Below are 21,228 nucleotides of genomic sequence, written 5' to 3'. Positions count from 1 at the left end.
CGTTCTTTGAGTCTCCTGTCTCACCGTAGCATAAAGAGGTTGGCCTAATTGCCAGTGATGCTGATAACAATGGCTGCCTCCTTTTTGGAGGCATATATTTTGATATTGAACTTAAACATGTGCCCCTTATTTGTAACTTTGGTACTCGCATCTACCACATGTGCAACAATTTTTCTCATCTGTTCATAGTTTTTGGGAAACCATTATGGCTCTGGTCCACCTGCTCCAGCTTTCCATAGGGGTCTTCTTGGCCAATGAGTTGATAGTAGGTCTACCTCATTTTGGTCTACTGATGCAGAAACAGCTAAGGTCATGTTTTTCTAGGTACCCTTTGTTTCATGTAAGTCTAAGGAGGAGACCCAGTTTCTCTATATCAACACTACGAAACTCCACATCACTCTTGCTGATCCTCTCCACACAATTCTCCACAGCAAAATCAATATCGCTGGGTGGATATAGAAATACCAGATCCGTACTGCATATTACACAGCCTGTCAGATCATAGGCTGTAATAGATAACAAAGAAGTTAGGATCTTATTGATATACAGAAAATAGACGAAGCCTCAACCTAACAACTACACACAGAGATATAAATGCATGCACAGATAGGGATACATACCACAGAAAGACAAGATGGAAATAGACAGGATGAGAACAGAGAGAAGAGGAGACGTGGAAGAGAAGAACAGATAGTCATTGAAGAGGTCACAGGATGGGTCACAAAAGAACTCTGACAAATAGACTAATAATAATAATGCTAAACTGAAGATCAAATAAATAGTGTATTTATTGGCAAAATGACCATCCACCAAGATAACAATTTTGTTTAAAGCTTTATTTCTAGTGGTTATTTGGAACTTTTGTATTACTTAGTCAAAAACGTAAATACTTTTGTATTACTTAGTCAAATATGTAAATAAATTAATTCTTTGTTACTGATCTAGTACCATACCCAAAGCATATTTAGTAATTCATTAGAAACAGGTCTGTTGCAGTTACTAAAGAACTTGCATAATTTTCACATCGAAAGATCTTCAAAGTGTCAGATATTGCAGAATCTGAAAATTTTGATAGGTTTCTAGACTCAAAGGATTCTGAATCAAGAGGTTTAGATGTATTGGTGGTAACAAACACTGAAGGACAAGTAACGAAAGTGCACAGTGGTCAGGGAATGGAGGGCTTGAAGACACCCATCAATGTGTAAATTGATGTTACTAAGATAATTGCAGTTTAGCAGATTCAGGCTCCTCATCTCAGAGGTATCAGCAACAACTAAAGCAATGAATCTTGTCACCACAGTTCAGAAAATCTTCACAAACATATTATTGTTTGGCTCATATCAGAGTTTTTATGAGTTCAGTACATCATAGTGAAAGAACCTACATACTGCTTTTGTCGTCGATATTTTCCAAATTAAAACCAGGACACAACCAGGCATTCATTGAGACATTTTTGAGTGGAAGTATACTGCCAGGCAAAAGTGTAATCTGGCTGTTCACCTGAGGTTTCAATTCCATTTCACGGTTTATATCTGTATGGAAGAACCATCAAATTTACTCATAAGGCAACAGTCAACCGATGACTATAATTCAAGATTCTTTGACCAAAGTGCCACATAGTGGGTCTGAACACAGTGGTTGCAAAGAAAATTTATTAACCACAGAACCATACCGGCACCTGACAAAAAGTTATATTGAAATTAATAAAAACTTAGGGTTTGGAAATAAATTTTGTCCATGTAGTTGAAATAGCACTTAAAATACCAGCAAAAAAAAAAGAGGGGAGTTTAGAGAATCTCTCTCTCTCTCTCTAATAAAAAGATAAAAGCTTTTGAAGATTAGCAACCTTTAATCTTTCTCACAGAAGAAATAAACTGGTAAAGGAATAATAATGATATATGTCAGCATGTTTATTGATTTCTTTGCTTAGATTCCACTTTGAGCGAAAAGTTTATTTTACATGGGTAAGACATGGATAGAAAATTGGGAAGAAATAAGTAAAAGGCTGACAAGAATTAAATTTGTCAGGAGCCCCATAATTGTCAGCAGAATACATAATGCGTAAAATCAAATGTTTTGGTATTTCATATTATGGGATGTCCAATTAGTCCTTTTGAGTTGGGAGAAGTAAGGGAAAAATGATGATACATTCATACTTTCCACTGAAGGCATTTATAGAAATGATGTTGTAGTAAGCGGAAGTAAAACCTTGGTGTGGGTTTCACTTAGTTTTATATACATGATTTATGAATAATGGTGCTGTTAGTTACAATTTTCCAATAAACTAATATCACTCGTTCACCATATTTTCTAATGAAGATAGCAACAAGAGTCAGCACAGAGAATTGGTTTCTTTGTTCTCAGACTGGTGTTTAACAGAACATTCCAATATATGTCAAAAGATACAGACACACACACATACACTCATACAAACATATACACATGCACACATGTACTTACACCCAACATTTATGCACTCTTCTAGCATGCCCAAATGAGATTCCAGAGTTTCTGTCTATCAAATTCTAATTAATGTATTGCCAATTGAAGGCTCTATTACAAGATACTTGTGCTGTGTGTCACGTAAAGGGTTCATATATTTTCACTTACAAACTCCTTAACCACATGGACCCACTCCTTAACCACATGGACCCATGCCTACCCACTTTCTGGGAGTTTACTGTTTTGCAGTGGTTGCTGTGAAAAATTCTTTGTAAAATTCACTCACATTAAGGTTTTGCTTTGGATGGTCATTATTGGATTGATTGAGACATGGCTATAATGTGAATATTTCTATAATGACCCATGTTTATAGGAAAACTTGAATTCCACATTGCAACATAAAATAAATGCTCATTAACCATGCAGTGCTCCCACTGTTTACAGTAGACTGACTGTGTAAGAGAAAGTTAAACAACATTACAAATAAACAGATTTGTTGTTGTTTAACCCAAGTCAACCCTGATTTAGCAGACACATTATCAAAAATCTTCCAATCATAATCATCCTATTTTTCTTCTTTTCATACAATGTACTTCAAGTATTTTATTGAATGTGTCCTTCTTATATTTAAAATGGTAGGGAAAGATTTGAAGGAGATTTGGCTGCCATTTTTAACAGTTCAAGCAACCATACATAGGTGCCTTTGTTGGCTTACTGTATAAGAGTGATGAAGTGCAAGCTGTTAATGTTTCCACAGTTAGTCTGACAATGAGACACTCTTAACATGAGTAACTGATTTGCTAGAAATAGCAGTCAAATCTCCCTAAACTCACACACTACTGTCTTAAAAAAGGATTACAGCTGGAACAGCTTTGATCATAGGTCCTTTTAGATAAAGTTGACTTGAGGCAAACAACAATACACTAAACTAAATGACAGTCTAAACCCTGATAAATTTTGTCATAAGAAATTTTAATACAGTAATTACTGTTGGAGAGGAACTGTCTAATGAGAAGACAGCATCCATAAGAAAATTGCTGTAGAGGAAGCAACAAGAATTAGTAAAAAATATTTCTGAAGAGAAGGCAACTTCCATGCAAAAAAGTCGTTTGTACTCTAAAAGCAATTTTTACAGAACAGGAGAAAATCTCACAGAAGTGGTAATATTCACAGCTAAAGTTTTGCAAAACTATTACAAGCCAATAAGGATAAGTGGACATTACACCTGTTAAAGATAGCAGAAAAACATCCCATAAATAGCATCCTCTTCAAAAAAAGCAAAGGCACATCAGATAATGTAAACTATACCCCTCAAACATGAGATGGTAACAATTTGCTTTGATCAAGAACTAAACATCACAACCACTTCTATGAAAGCAACCGAGAGAGCAACTTTGTCAGAAGTATTTAAGTTCCACATGTTCTCTTGTTGCAAGAAGTTTATTTTTTTAATATTTTTCCCTTTTCTCTATTTTTAAATTTTAGAAGCAAATGAATTTCAGAAAATCAAGAAAATTCCAAACAGGCTCTCAGAATAATAGCAATTGTTTTTAATATAGGCACAAGGTCAGAAATTTAGAGGGATGAATTATAGTTGATAATATCAACCCATTACTTGACTGATGCTATACTTTATCTATTTGAAAGGATGAAAGGATAAGAGGCAAAAGTTGATCTTGGCAAAATTTAAACTATAAAGAACTGGAAGGAATACCACAAGGCAATTTTCTAAAGCTCTAATAATTCCACCAATCTACTACACCCTAGTAATATCAATAATAATCAATACAGTAGGGATAAGACCCTTTGTAAAGCTTCAGTTGTAAGTCCTACAAGTAGAATGGGGGAGAGATGATGACTGTGTATGAAGTCAACCAGATGGTCATCATAAACTATACCCAACAAGGGCCATGTGATGGATATCTTTCAAAACAATGCACTCACTAAAAGATGAGAGAGAAATAGCAACACCTTTAGATTGCTGGATTTCATCAGATGATAATGAATCATAACTAAGCAAATCTTTAATTAGTTACTAAGTTAATGACAAGCAGAAAGAAAATTCAGTTTTTATGTACAAAATAACAAACTTACTTTATAAATCGAAATATATATATATACACACATATATATATATAGATTAGCTGTCACACACAAATAAGTATGAGCTGAAAGCTTGAACCATGCTTTTGCTAATTGTTTTAGGTGCCTTTGTAGCAGTAAGCAGACAAAGGTATGCATGTATGCGTGTGTGTATAGTGTGTATACACACACAGACACACACACATATATATATATGAACAAACAAAAGCAGAAAAGTGAGAAACTCAAACTGGCAATGAAATGAATCATCAACTTGGAACAAATAAATAGTCTCTACACGCACTGAGTACATGCTATTCCATTTGTACACCCAAACATATATATATATATATATATATCATAGACACACTTACATACATTTGTACATGCAATTATGTTGTTTGTGTGTATTGAACATATATACATGGATATACATATGTATGCATGTGTGAATTTATAAACATGTAAACACACACACACATCTCAAAAGTAAATAGACACACCCTCATTCTACTGTTTTATCTTGATGGACACCAATCGTTTGTATGATGCCCAAAAAGGATTATATTATTAAAAACTGCACAAAGCAAGACTACTAATTACTAGATTAAGTAATTAAATGCATCAAATAACATTATTTTGTTTCTAGAAATAAATCTTTTTCAAATATGGTGTCTATTTATTTTTAAGAAATGTGTGTGTATATACATATATATATACACACACATATTCACACATTAAGCTGGACAATCAATCTTTATTTAAAGTGGTGCACTAGTCGCCCTGTTCTCTGTTGGGGTCCGTTTAATGTATCTAAAGAGACAAAGTGATAGTACAAGACCACATATCTGGAAAAGAAAACAAAAAGAAAAACAAATAAAATATAAAAAACACAATGACTGGTATAGCTTATTTTATCAATTTTGGGTGGGATGAAAAGCGAAGTTGAAGTCAGTGGAATTGGCACTGAGAATGTAAAGAGTCAAAAAAATTCTGCAAGGCATTTTTGTCTGACATGAACTGTTCTCTCCAATTCACTGACCCTATAAAATAATACTTTCTAATTTTGGCACAAGGCCAGCAATTTGTTGGGAGTGGGTAAGTTGAATTACATCAACCTTAGTATTAGACTGCTACTTTATTTTTATTGATCCTGAAGAGATGAAAGGCAAAGGTCTTGGTAAAATTTGAACTCAGAATATACAGAGTTAGAAGAAATGCTGATAGGCATTTTTGACCAACATGCTAACAATTCTGCCAGCTCACCACCTTCATAAAAATCCTTTCTACTAAAGGCACAAGGCCTGAAATTTAGGGTGAGAGGTTTTATTCAATTACATCAACCCCAGTGTTTCACTAGTACTTAATATATCAACCCCAAAAGGATGGAAGGCAAAGTTGACCTCGGCAGAATTTGAACACAGAAAGTAGTGACAGACGAAGTACTGCTAAGCATTTAATCCAGCGAGTTAATGATTCTGCCAGCTTACTACCTTCATAATAATAATAATAATAATAATAATAATAATAGTTTCAAATTTTGGCATGAGACCAATAATTTTAGCGAGAACTTGCTAATCAATTATATTGACCCTAGTGCTCAACTGGTACTTATTTTATCAACCCCCAAAAGACCTAGTCTAAGAAAGCCAAAATGGTCTACAGGAAGTGACCGCTTCACCAGACAAACCCTTAAAGAGAAAGGGTATCAAAACCTAGAGGAAATTACTTCTGGACACAAAGTGCATGAAAATGTGGCACCCATGGGTAAAATTCTACCAGTCATTATAACTTTTGATACATCTTTATACACATTATTGTATTTCAATCAATACAGTGATTCTCTTATCAACCTGGGGAGTATGGAAAACCCTTTGCTTTACTGAGGAGATCTAATAAGGCTGAAACATGTCCAGAACTGCTCTTACTACTTGACAAGATTAGATTAATAGTAGTTATTAGGCTAATGTTTTCTTTTCGTTGCACAAATATCGTTAACTAATGAGATGAAGGTGTTGGACTTATGAATGTAGGATTCTGGTTATGATTCTCAAACCAAGTAGCATGTTGTCTTCTTGAGCAAAACATCATTTCACACTGTTCTAGTCCACTTAGTTGAAAACGAGTACCAGCAACTATGGAGGGTGAGGTTAACTCTGAGGTAGGTAGGCTTCTCATTCATGGAGGTGTGTTGTACTCTTGATCACATATATGCCGTGAAAGCTGGAATTAGCTCCAGCCTAATGGAATTTATAGGTATATGACAGATCTAAGACAGTAAGTATGAAGGATGTTACAAGGCATTTTCGTACATAACTCTTCTATGAAAGCTGACATTACACACGACGGTCTTATTCATAAATTCATTTAAATGATGTCTTAATACTCACCAAAACAATGGAGAAAGAAAAGCCAATCGCTAAAAGAATGCCAGCTTGATCCATCACGAATGTGTAGGCAGCATCATAGCAGCCCTGAAAGTAAACAGATACAGTGTGAGCAAGGAATTACCAAATGTTGAATAAACTTCCTCGTTGAAACCCAAATAGGAGGAATGCTGCTATAAATAGGGTTGGTTCTCACATTAGAATTACTATATCGATATTATACATGCAATTAAAAAGGTGGGAAAAGTCCCTCTAAGAGTGTTTGAAATCTAAGCTAATAAGTAAGGGGGATAACTCCAATAAGAATAAATCCAAGAAGGGTTGTGGTGCACCTGAGCACTGTATACAATAATTTCATTATATTCAAATTAAGGGCAATATAGGCAATGCAATTGAGAGTGGGTCTAGTCTTTAAAGCCGGCAGGTGAAAAATAACACACTTTAACCAATTGTATATATTTTTCGTTTTATTCATTTATTTTTACGACTGGATTTGTGGAGTGCAAAGAATTGGATTCTTCATGATGACAATGCACTCTGTCCCCTAACTCTCCCTACTCATAAGTTTCTTCCCCCCAAAACAACAAGGTATCACTACCGCACCTGCTGCCCTATTTCTAGATTTAGCATGTGCTGACTTTCATTTCTTCCCCAAGATGAAAATGCAGCTCAAAGGTCACCATTTTAACTCTGTTGATGAGATCAAGAGTGAATACTACTTCCAGACAGGATTCCAAAAGTGGTGGGAATTCTGGGACCAGTGTATTGCTGTATAGAGTGACTATTTCAAAGGAGATGATGCTAAAACTTAGATAAATATCGTAAGTTATTTTTTATTAAACACAACTAGTCCAGGAACTTTTTGATGCTACTTCATATTTTTCATTAGGACACATCACTAGCCAATAGTCCATATAAGATATATAATAGGTAAGATAGTCTAGTTAATGGTTTTGAGGAAGATAGCTCTATGTGTGTTAGATCAGGAACACATTTTGGGGATGACACTAACAGAATTTTTAAAAATGTAAAACTGGTTTTTGTTTGAGCAATTAGATTTTTTTTAATCACTAAATTTGGAAAAATTAAAACATATTTCTAATCTTTGTTACAGTTGAAATATTTTTAAAGAAAAAAAACATGAAAAAATAATTAGAGAAAGTTTACCTGATAAAATAAATAGTCATTTTTGCCACCTTCTGTAACAGCAGGTGGACCCATAGTGGTTTCTTGGCAGTGCCTCGTCCTAGTTATTCTGTTGACATGAATATTTTTACAACAGGAAACAGGTACGAACTTGATGGCAGTGTCTAGAGGAAAATATTGAGAAGAAGAATTTTACATTTTTTCCCCTAATTAGCATGGAAAAAGTGACGATAAAATAACGCCAGAGAATTTAATTTTTTCATTTCAACATCATCATTTCTTATTCATGCTAGCATAGGTTGAGCCAATCATTAATAGTCTCCTAAATGGATTGGAGGGTCACATCTTGTTTTTTCTTTTTTTTGCTTGGTTTCTGTGACTGGGCATCTTTCCTAACACAACAACTTTACAGAGTGTACTGGTTGTTATATATCATGACACCAGCATTAGAAGGGTTGTAATATCCATGACAAGACTAAAAGGTTTCCTCAACCCTATATCATTTACTCATAAACCACTTTAGAGCATGTGGTTATATTTGTTTATTTCAGTGGTGGCAGAATAACAAATTCTAGATGAACCTGTGTCATGTCAAGAAACACCAATAAGAGCAGTGGTATCCAATTCCCTCATCCACCAAAAGCCGACCATAGAGGGAGATAGGTGGGGAAAAAAAGACTATAGCTATCACTCACAAATGAGCATGACTTGATAACAAATACCATGCTTTCGCTAATTGCTTTAGGTGCTTATGTAGTCACAAACAAGCACAAACACTCTCTCAGACCTCCCTTGTAGTTTAAACAAAATAATGAAAAACATTAGAGATTGGTCAGTCACATAAGGAGTGTCTCATAATGTCTGCTTTGTTATGGCTAACCTGAAGCAAATCATGACCAACACTAGCTGATGCAGAAGCTTCAGTGCAATGGCTTGACCTGCTAAAATTAGCAATTAAATCTCACTTAAATAATACCTTAGCATCTCAAAAAAAAAAAGATACATCAAATCAGTGGACCTATAGAACATTATAGCACTACCACAACCCACCAGACAAAAAAAATGCACAAAGGCTTATAGCATTTATTGAATCAAGCTATAATACATAGATCTGCTTTAGGCTACTAGACTCTTGGAGCTCCTGGGCAACTGCCTAACAAGCTCAGGAGGCAGCACTGATTGCAAGAGGTATTTAAGTGTTCTACAGATTTCTAAATATACAATTCGGGGCTGCAGCAAATCTATGCTTGAGCATGTTAAAAGCCTTACTATTCGTAATTTTGCTATAAACAAGTATAACATAAAACAAGGTTTAAGTTGGGGTTTTTTTAGGTATTTTTTATACATTTTTCCTGAATTTTTTAATTGTGCTTTTTTAAACTAAGTGTACCAGTAATTATATTTTTATCTCCAGTGTGCCACTAAGCCAAAAAGATTATGATGCACTTTAGCCAGCTGTTACTCACAAGTGAAGTGGCTTAGTAGTACATACCATGCTTGCTGGAGGTGCCTATGTTGTTGCAACCAGACACACACACACACACTCATTCCCTTGGCCCCCTCACTTATGACAGCAGCAGCATACCCAGGATGTGACAACAGGAGAGAGAAAACAGTACCAGTAGACAGTAACATGGTGAAATGGTGTAACCTGATCAAAAACATGTACCACCCAGTCCAGGAATTGAACCCATGACCTTATCACCCTAACTGCTAGGCCACATGCCTTCAGGATTGAGAACCACTGCATTAGAAAATGTAGTCCTAGATACTCTGTGTTTGAAAAAATTCAAGATAATCAAAAAGTCTTTGATGAGAGATAACCAACTTTAAGCCTAAACAGCAATAACTAAAAACATTTCAAAAATTGTAAAAAGAAAAAAGGACCTCAGGACATAAACTGAGGCATTCACAAATTTGTGTACAAATAGATAAGCAGAAAATAAGAAATAGAGTTAAAAAGTATTATGTAAGAATACATGCTTACTGGCTTATGTAAATACACAGACATAACTGAAAGATACACAAACAGATCTACAAATATTTAACATGAAAAGAAAGGCACAGATAAAGACTTTAAAATATTTGGGGATTGTCATGTGTGTTGTGTGTGAATATGATTTTGTTGTATTATGTATGAAAAGCTGTAAGCATGGATATTCACAATAACATGGTCTAGAATTACATCCCACTGTACACCACACTGGACTGTCTTTATAATTTGATATGGAGTCAACATAAACTTTGAGTAAAATAGAGTAGAAAGAAACCGGGGAATCCTGTTGATTGGCTTATAACTGAGATGGTTTATAATTTTTTTTTTTTGGTGGGGGGATGTCCAGGGTTCTTTTCAATGATAGACAATCTCTTGCCCAAGTTAATACTACCAACCGTTTCCTGGATGCATTTAGCAGAGTCCATTCTGATCAGGTCTCCAGTCAAATTATAAACTACAAGTTTCTTCTTTCTTCCCTTCTACAGCCTCAAAAATCCTAAAACAAAAAGGTCAGTACTTTCTTCCCTGCTACAGTTTCAAAGGTTCTATAAAGAGATTATTGTTTCTTCTTGTTTTCCCAATATTCTTGGAAGCCCTGTAAAAGGTCAGACATTTTCCGTCCATTTCCTCAATACAGCTTTGAAGACTCTACAAAGAGGCCAGAGTTTCTTCTTTTACTTGTTTCAGTTGCAAAACTTCAACAAAAAGCTTATGACTGCCATTCTTCTATTTTTCTGCTACAATTTCCAAGGACCAGTAAAGTTCAAGATTGCTTCATTTTCCAGACTTGAATATAAGGGTTGTCAGTTCTCTCAACATAAGGGTTGTCAGTTCTTCTGTTTCTTCACTACAATCTCAAAGGCCCTAACCAAGAAGAGACAGCTACTGTTCTTCTTCAACTTATCAAATCACAAAACATTGAATCAGAGATCTAAAGATGACCAAGTTAGCAATACTATCTACCTACCTAGGTCGTCCCTCAATACTTAGCAGTTTATAACATGTCCAAAGTGTTGTAATAAGGAATATACAAACCAGGACATTTAACTCTGAATAACCAGGTTTACCTAGTCCTAATAGGTATCATAGGGAGGTAAAATTCTCTGTTGCAACATTGCAGACCTAATGAATGTTTAGCTAATTGAGGTGTTAGTTCAATTTTCTCTTTAGCCAAAAAAATATGTTCCCTGTACAAGCCTCACATCTGGTGAAAGATTTATCTGACAACTTCCTTGTATTATTGGTAACCAGAACTAAACACTGGTCCTAGTCCTATCATACCGTGTGATAAAAAAAGGAAGAATCAATTTTAATTTTCAACTGATTTAAGGCAGTGAGTTGGCAAACTTGTTAGCGGGCCAGGAAAATGCTTAGTGGCATTTCGTCCATCTTTACGGTCTGAATTCAAATTCTGCCATGGACAACTTTGCTTTCATCTTTTCAGGGACAACAAGTTGAGCACTAGGGTTGATGTAATCAACTCCTCCAAAATTGCTGGCCTTGTGCCAAAATTTGAAACCAATATTCAGCTAATTCAAATCTCAGCCCATTTAGGAAGAATCACTGATGGTTTGTACTGAAGCACAGATAAAAGACTTATTTCATGACAAGAGAAAAAATTAAAATAAACCCCCTAAAAATACAGACAAGAATGAAATTTTAAGCCAACAAGAATATTCTACCATCTTGAACAAAAGCAGGGATACATTAGATACTATAGTCTTTGATAATCCTAAAAATTAATGGGGATGGTCACGATTATAATGTCCTTAATTATTATCTGTTTGGCTACAGTTGATCTGGGGTCACACAACATCATCAATAGGATTTACTTTTCCTTCTATGCAAAAGAGTTTATTTTCAACAAAACATCAAGAAAAATCAAAAAACTTACTGGGTTGGTCACGGTACCAGCGAGATTCTCTGTATATTTCCCAACCTCTTGAATCTACTCCGCAACATTCCAACTGAAGAAAGATTAAATCAAAAGATAGGTGTAAATAATTAAGCATAACAAAATATAATTAGAGAATTACTTAGATAACTAATTAAATACTGATTAAGCTAAAATTAATTACAGAATATATCTACAATACTTATGTGGTGTACTTTTGCTAAGTTCGATTTACTGTGCAAACCTTCTGTTTGCCGAAGTGTAGCAGAAATAATAAATATGGTTGCTGAAGAGTCACAGATACAAGAAGCTAAGATGCTGTCTTTGAAGTGGATCTAAATACCCAGACATTCTTTGGTCACGATTATTTTATTTGTCACAATGGAAGAACAATATTGTTGGTAGGTATTGACATCATAAAACTTTTTAAATATGCTACTAGAACCCCCCACACACACACACACACACATATAACTTTTGAAAACATTGTGGTAGGAAAAACATAGACAAGGTCAATTCATTGTGTTGGAAGAGCATAAAATTAGATCAAGTGTAAATTTATGGGTAGGATAATCATGGGTTACATTTTCAGACCATAGTTTTGTTCAATCAGTCTTTTGGTTTTCTACTTTTTTTTAATCACGAGGTCCTTGATCAGACCCTCTCTATGACACCATGAACACTTTGAAATTATATTTCCAGTCATATAAACCACACTGAATATTATTTTAGCAAGTTTAAAGCAGTTTCTTTTGTGCTGTAAACTATTTACCATATCCGCGGTACCACCACCACTTCCCTTCATGCCCTAAGCATGTGCTTATTTTACTTAATCGTTAATCCAGTGTGGTTGCTTTGGTTCATCTATCTTTGAATGGTTAACAAAACCAGCATTAAAAAGACAAATTCAGTTACAAGCTGAACATTTGAAAGGATAAGTGATATCAATAGGACTTTGTTTATTTGCATGACATTTCAAATTCTTTGCATGTTTAAATGCAAATTTTCTTCCAAATGCACGGATACATTGCCTTACTTCCCTGGGCATGGACACATTGAAACTCCGACGTCTGGCAGCTGACTTGGCAGACACCCATAAAATTATTAACCATCTTACAAACAATAACTCTGAGCACTTTTTCAAACTCCACCCATCTAACACCCGTGGGCATATTTACAAAGTCAGAAAACAGCACAGCTCCCATGACTTCAGGAAACATTTTTTCATGCTGAGAGTTGCTGAAGCATGGAACAAACTGCCGGCATCAGTTCTTAGTTGTCGGAGCACTGCATCCTTCAATACTTCCATGCTTTCTGAGATTCGCCAACACTACACCTGATTTCCTCCCCTCCATACACATGCAAGCATGTATCTGACTCATATACTGTTCACTTTCCAGACATTTGTACATTACTGCATATACTTTATACACACTTTTGACAAGTTGTGGTGCACCTGAGCACTGTATACAATAATTTTGTTATTGTTATATATCGAGTTTAGCTTTTATCGATGATGTTTTATCAATTGCAATAATTTCCCAGCATTCCAAAATTTTCCCCTTTTCCAGATCACATCTGAAGGAGTATTTCTATCTCGACTTCAAGTTTGTAAGTGGGCATTTTCCCAGAAACTAGTTCTCCATTGAATAGACACTTTGGAACATTTTCATCTTCATTAAAAACAATATACAAAGTCATACATTGAAGTGATAATAAGCAACTGGACTTCAGCCACTTATTCCTTTTCTTTTTGCTTCTTTGGTGGGGTGGGGGTAATTTCACTTCATTGCAATGTTAATGCCTTTAAATGAGTCCTGAATATCACAGTTTTGAATTCATCTTTCCTCTAATATTTACAGGATTTATGCCTATAAATTTGGCACAAGTCAATAGAAGTATGGTCTCTGCTAGGCTAACTTGCTTTTCATATACTACTTTGATATTAAGTCATGAAAAGCGATGCAATGTCATATGGGGCAAGTAGTGTGCATATATATTGACTACAGATTGCCAAGATTGAGCAGAAATATGATCAACAGCATTCCATTGATTCTTTTCACATATTATCTAGTATGTCCTTCCATAACTGGGGCCTGATTAAAGAGAGATATGGCTGCTATATTTAGCAGGTTCAGAGGCTCCTACATTAGCTTGGCTGTGTGGTGTTGTGTGTATTTTTGTGCTCTTACCAACATGTTATTCATGAGTGATTTGCCAACACTTACCCTTTCTTGTGTAAGATCCCAAGCTTTAGTGACGGCCCTGTTCTCTGCATTTCGTTCAATATCATTACCATATTGCTTTATCAGAGTTTCTCCCATGGATTTCGACATGACATCTTCTAACTAAAATAAATGACATAGTTAAATTAATAATAACAACAATAATTTCTGATTTAAGCACACAAAACTAGCAATTTTTAGGGGAAGGGCAGTCAATTACCACAATAATTGACTGGTACTTTATTGATCCCAGAAGGATGAAAAGCTAAACATTGAATGTATAGAGCCACAATAAGTCATGCATGATATTTTCTCTGATGTTGTGATACACAATTTTGTTGTAAATTGGGCAAAAATAACAGAATCAATCCAGTATCCAATACATGACAGCTGTCTACTGTATTGGGCTTTAACCAAAGAAAGCAAATGCGATCTTGATGTCTGTATAGTAATAGCCACTATAAATGTTGGTTGGGTGGTTGGTTGGTTTCTCCACTCATACTTTAGACTATGTGTGTGTGTGTGGAGAGAGAGAGAGAGAGTATAAAAGAAAGATACAGGAGAATTAATATAAGAGGTGCAATATGACACGTTGTGGTGCACCTGTGCAGTTGTGGTGCACCTGAGCACTGTATACAATAATTTCATTATTATATAAGTTATTATACATCAGACAGACAGACAGAAGAGAAGGACAAGGGAGTAAATGACACAGGAGAGAGAGAGAGAGAGAGAGAGAGGAATGAAAGTGCAATAGTTCAAAAAGTATAAAAATAGAAATAAACATTATAAAACAAAGTAGTGAGAGTAAAAGGCATTGCCAACAAGAGACAAGTCTACTCATTGCAGCAGCACGAAATTCTGGAGTCTTGGAACAACTAAATTCTTCAAAGGCATTTTGAGCTGCTTGGTTGTTGAAGGCTCTTGTTGTCAAGATGCTAGAAAAAGTAGCTATTATTCAGAAAGATACCTGTGGAATAGGCTGGGTGAGGGAGAATTTTGGGGGCATTGTGTATTGAAGTCCACATTATTTAATATGTCCCTTTCTTTACAAGACATTCAGATGTGTGTAATTTGATGGATATTTGGCTACTATTTCTGACAGTTTATGTGACATTGTAGTAATGTCAGGTACAGTCCAAGCAAGCTGTGTGCAGATTGCTTTCTACTAAGTTTTGACGTGTCAAAAGGTTTTGATTGCCACAGATGGTGATCACAATTTTCAATTCTACAAAATGTGTTGGTAGTAGAAGGAAAGGGCAATTGGTACGTTTTGTATATGAAGGATAACAGTTCAGTGAGGAGGTACCAAAAAATTCAAGTACAAGAGTGTAAAAGAGGGAATAATCAGAAACACAGAAAGAAGTTGTGAAAGCTAATCTCAAGAAATGAAACTAGATTTGCAGTTTGGCTCAGTGGGAGCCTAAAAATGTATCTAGTCTTGACCATCACATTATTTTCTCGAGTGCTGATGCATTTTGAACCGTATTCAATGTGTTCTTCACTTTTCATGAATGTTAGAACAAAGACCCATCCAAACCCTGACAGCATGAGAAAAAACAAACATAAAATGAGGATGATGCATAAAGATATCTTACCTCTCCACGGAACACGACAGCCAAAATAGAAGCAATTACCAGGAATACGAAAATAAACAGTAATATTATGAAATACTGAAATGAAAAAATATTTTAACAATTAGAAACAAAGAATAAAAATTATGTATTTTAAAAAACAAACTACCACAAAATAATAACAAACATGAATTATTAAAAAATATTTACTATCTCTGAGATGTTCCATTTAAAGACTAGTTTGAATTTTCTTTAGTTAAACTTCATATTCCTTATATTTCTAAGGCCAAGGAAAATTTCTATTTCATGAGACTGGAGCTCAAATGAGTTTCCAAGGTTATTAGGTGACCTAAAGTACAAAACTTTCTCCTGGACAGGATGTCCATCAGTTGCAAGGTTAACCCCCAAGTCAGGGCCAGCCCTAGGGTTGCTGGCAGCCTGGGCAAGCTGAACTTCAGTGTGTACAAGCTGACAGTTGTGAAAATTTCTTTGTCTTTGTCATGCCTCCTTGGTACCCCAAATATATATATGTGTGTGTGTGTGTGTGTGTGTGTGTGTGTGTGTGTGTGTGTGTGTGTGTGTGTGTGTGTGTGTGTGTGTACTGCCATCATCACTTCATAACCGATGTTGGTGTGTTTGCATTCCCATAACTTAGCTGATCGGCAGAAGAGACTGATAAAATAAGCACCAGGCTTACAGGAAATAAGTCCAGGGGACGATTTCTTCAACTTAAGGGCAATGCTCCAGCATGGCCACAGTCAAATGACTGAAACAAGTAAAAGTATAAAATACCAGAAGAATGTTCCGTACCTCTAAACCAAGAAAGTTCTTTGAATATGTACGATGTATTTTAAGGTTAAATAGTAATTCTGTTTACGTTTACATAACTGAAATATTTTGGTTGGATTATATAGTTATCGGTTTTACACTTCTTTCTATATTCTCTAACTGTCACAATATAGAAACATTTCTCATGGCACCACAACACAATTTACAGACGCTTACATTTTTTATGTTTTCCGTGAAGTTTACACGGGTCCAGCTAGTAATAATAATAATAATTATAATAATAATAATAATCCTTTCTACTAAATGCGCAAGGCCTGAAAATTTGTGGGGAAGGGACTATTTGATTACATCAACCCCAATGCTCAACTTGTACTAATTTCAACCCCAAAAGGATGAAAGGCAAAGTTGGCCTCAGCAAAATTTGAACTCAAAAAACATAAAGAGAGATGAAGTGCCAGTAAGCATTTTGCACAGCATGTTAACAATTCTTTGAAATAATAACAATTCTATCCAAATCTGGCACAAGAACAGCAATTTTGAGGAGGGGTGCAAGTCGATTACATCAACCCCAGCACTTGACTTTTACATTATTTTAGGGGCTGAGTGAAAGGCAAGGTTGGTTTCAGTGGGATTTCAGTATTAATCATCATCATCATCGTTTAACGTCCGTTTTCCATACTAGCATGGGTTGGACAGGGTCTGGGAAGCCAGGAGGCTGCACCAGACTCCAATCTGATCTGGCAATGTTTCTACAGCTGGATGCCCTTCCTAACGCCAACCACTCCGTGAGTGTAGTGGGTGCTTTTTACGTGCCACCAGCACAGGGGCCAGAGGAGGCTGGCAAACAGCCACGATCGGTTGGTGCTTTCTATGTGTCACTGACACAGGCGCCATTCAGGCGGCACTGACATCAGCCACGTTCGAACAGTGCTTTTTACGTGTCACCAGCACGGGTATCTTAACTACAATTTCCATTTGATTTTTATTTTGATGTTGGTGTTGATGTACTTGACTCAACAGGTCTCCTCAAGAACAGCGGGTCACTCTACGATCCAAGGTTAGCACAGCAGGCCGTCCTGCGAGCCATGAACTCACTTCATTTGTTGGGTATTGATTGGTACTTTATTTTACTGACACCAAAAGGATAAAAGGCAAAGTTGACCTCAATGGTGTTTGAATTCAGAATATAAAGAGCTAGAAGAAATGCCACTAAGTATTTTTTTGTCTGACACATTAACAATTCTGCCAGTTCGCCACCTTAATAACAATAAAGGCATCAAATTTTGGCACAAGGCCAACAATTTTAGGGGAAGAGCGTAAGTTGATTGATTACATTGACCCCAGTACTTCACTGGTACTTATTTTACTAAACCTGAATAAATAAAAAGCAAAGTTGGCTCGGCAGCCTTTGAACTCAAAACAGGAAAAGCTAGAAGAATATTTAGGGACTGGTATAATCATCTCCCAGTATCACTTAATAAACTCAGTTAAAAGAATGATAGTACAACCTCTTCAGTTAGCAGTAGTGTCTTTTGCAGACAATTTATATAAACTGATATATTTACTATTTTGAAAATGAAAAACGCCTTTACTCATAACGGAAAAGTAAAATGAATAGTAATTAGCAAAGACAATTGAAATAAACAATGTAGGAGATATGAATCAGGTGTTAAAATGTTTTGCAATTATAGAATCTATTTTTAAGTTGTTTTCTTAACACAAATATACTTAAACCAACATCCTTTTGAAAATTCTTCCAACTAAACATCAGCAGTATTCAAAACCGAGATATTCAAGTAAGTGCAGACTTCTAACGTGTTGTAGACAAGACTTCATATTAGTAACACTGTATCTTTGCTTTGAAAGAATTTTGAAAGAGTACCTGTTTGAAGATATTTATATTATCACAATAGCAGCTTAAAAAATAGACTATAATTGGAAAAGATTTTTACAACACCTGAATCATATTTCTTACATTATTTCTTTTATCTTTTTTTCTTTCCTGCCTTTAGCCCTCCAACGCGGAGTATAGGCCACTTATAGTTGAATTCCATGTCGCATAATTTTTTGTTTCTGTACTTATACTCTGCCATGAATGTCCCCCTTTCTCTAGTTCCCTTTGTGTTGACCTACTACCTCTCCTTCTATATCCATCCAGTTTCCACTGTAAAGCACTTTTCGCTACATTTGGTGTGTCTTTTCTAATTGTGCTACCAATCCACTTCCACTTTTTCTTAAATATTTGCTCCCTAATCGAAACTTCATTTGTTCTTTGCCATAGCTCCATATTGCTTATGTGTTAGGGCCATCTACTTTTAAGTATACTGCACATCACCTGTTGATGAATGATTGTAATTGCTTATTTTACTTAACTGTTGTTCGCCATGTCTCAGCCCCATGCAATAACACCGCTTTTACATTAGTGTTAAAAATTCTTATTTTGTCCTTTATTGAAATTACACTTGCGCTCCATACTTTTTTTAACAGGTGAAAAGCAGTCCTTGCCTTACTTATTCTCATCTTAATATCTTTTATCTTTGCCAGCTCACATAAAAAAGCACCCATGCTGGTCAATATTAAAAGCCCCTGTATCAGTCCACATAAAGAGCACCTGTAAAAGGCACCTGTGCCAGTCCACATGAAAAGCACCCAACACACTGTAAAGTGGTTGATGTTAGAAAGGGTATCCAGCTGTAGAATCAAGTCAAGTCAGACTGGAACCTGGTGCAGCTCTCCAGCTTCCCAGCTCTGGTCAAACCATCCAACTCATGCCAGCTTGGAAAATGGACATTAAATAATGATCATTATAGAGCAAGGCATTTTTACAGGCCTAAAATTCAGCATATACTGACAATAATTTCTTGAAATTAACATAGATACAGACATGACCATAAGTTCCTTTTGCAGCCACATGGTCTAAGGTTCAATCCAACTGCATGGCACTTTGGACAAGTGTCTTCTATCACAGCAAACACACACTTATTCATTTTTTAATGTATGTTTTTCCATGCTTGCATAGATTGGCCAGGAATGTGAGACAAGGTTTTTAAGGCCAAGTGATCTTGTTGTCAATACTTACACATTTTGAAATACACACACACTCACTCACATTCAAACACACACACACACACTCACATTCAAACACACACACACACTCACTCGTGCACATAGACAAGTGTATATGTGTGTGTGATTTTGTTTATGTGCGTTTTTACATTCGACACTACTTGAAAAAAAAAAACTTGTTCCTTAAAGGTGTGATAAATAGAAATTACTATAATAAGGACCAGACTTAAAAATCAGTACTGAGGTCAACATAGTCAATGAAAAACATCCTTCAGGACAGCACCATATCACAGGCAGATTCTAGACACTGAGATAAAAGTAAAAGCATAAAAAGACAAATTAAAGCCTTAGCTATCTTTCATTTAGCTAACTATTTTTGGTACTTCTAAATATTCCAAGTGCACATTTGTTATTGTTATTTTCTCAAAGCTGCAATACCAGAAGAACTGGTAAAGCTGTCTCAGGGTATAGACATAAAGGGTCATCACAATGTATAAGGAGAACCACCAGTACAACACTATTGATTTTGCTACTCCACTAATAGTCAAGTACTAGAAGGAAGGTTCGTGGTAATTATCTAATCAACTATACCTTCCTTCAACATTTCTCACCTGCCCATCTTAAAAATCTATCATGAAATTGTTGTGCAGTGAGTGCAACTGGAAGGAGTGAAGACAGTCCTTCTAGACCTGAGAGAATGACAGCTGGGAAGTTGGGAAAAGGCATTTAGTCAGAACAAGCAGAACCAGAGTAATGCAGGATCTGTGGAAGTTCTTTGATTGGTCCTAGGTAGCACTCCACCTCTCTGGGGACTACCACACATTTGTGCATTGGGTATGCTATTATTCCTTTTTTTTATCTCATTCATCTGATTTCTGTGGAAATCAGTACATTTTATGAAGCTTGTTTCTGTAATGACCGTTTGTCACTGCCACCTTTATGACACTAAAAAATAAAAAACCTCATGGTATTTCTTCTGGCTCTTTATGATCTGAGTTCAAATCCCACCAAAGTCAACTGTGTCTGTCATGTCTCTGGGGTCTATAAAATGAAGTACCAGGCAAATAACATACATATGGTACCAGGCTAATATAATCAACAGTTACTCTCCCAGACATTTCTGGCTTTGTGCCTATGAAAGAGATGATTATTATTGTTTATATTAATGAAATAAGGCATATTTATCCAATAGGGATGGTTTATTATTATCATTATTATTATTATTATTATTAGGCCTTGTACTTTTAGTAGAAAGGGCTATTATTATTACTACTACTACTATTATTATTATTATTATTATGTTTATTTGTGTTGTTATTACTATTTTAGTAATTCTTATAATCATTAATATCATTTTAGTGAGGGCATCATGGTGGCAAAATCATTAGCTTGCTGGGTAAGATGCTTAATGGCATTTCATTCGTCTTTATGTTCTGAGTTCAAATTCTGACATGGTCAACTTTGCCTTTCATCCTTTCAGGGTCAACAAATTAAGTACCAGTTGATCACAGGTGTCGGTGTAATCAACTAGTCCCCTCCCCTAAAATTTCAGGCCTTATGCTTATAGTAGAAAGGATTGTTATCATTTTAGTTATTATCATTACTATGCTAGTGTATACTAATTTAG

The 21,228-nt window shown here is 35.6% G+C and overlaps 1 protein-coding gene across 2 annotated transcripts in view; it reads right to left on the bottom strand.

The window, feature by feature from the left end:
* Nucleotides 1–1,889: 1,889 nt before the first annotated feature.
* LOC115211976 (CD151 antigen) overlaps nucleotides 1,890–21,228 on the bottom strand; it is a 56,011-nt gene continuing 36,672 nt past the window's right edge. For both annotated transcript variants that reach the window (XM_029780750.2, XM_036503009.1), the window contains exons 4-9: nucleotides 15,771–15,845; nucleotides 14,176–14,295; nucleotides 11,948–12,020; nucleotides 8,079–8,221; nucleotides 6,915–6,998; nucleotides 1,890–5,372 (exon numbers count right to left, since the gene is read on the bottom strand). In XM_029780750.2, coding sequence (XP_029636610.1) covers nucleotides 5,286–5,372; nucleotides 6,915–6,998; nucleotides 8,079–8,221; nucleotides 11,948–12,020; nucleotides 14,176–14,295; nucleotides 15,771–15,845 — 582 coding nt within the window. In that variant the 3' untranslated portion in view covers nucleotides 1,890–5,285. The remainder of the gene's footprint in view (nucleotides 5,373–6,914; nucleotides 6,999–8,078; nucleotides 8,222–11,947; nucleotides 12,021–14,175; nucleotides 14,296–15,770; nucleotides 15,846–21,228) is intronic.

Source organism: Octopus sinensis, linkage group LG5 (assembly GCF_006345805.1).
Source record: "Octopus sinensis linkage group LG5, ASM634580v1, whole genome shotgun sequence".
Lineage (NCBI taxonomy): Eukaryota > Metazoa > Mollusca > Cephalopoda > Octopoda > Octopodidae > Octopus > Octopus sinensis.
The sequence above is the reverse complement of the archived record's forward strand: the minus strand, read 5'-3'. Positions and strand labels throughout refer to the sequence as shown.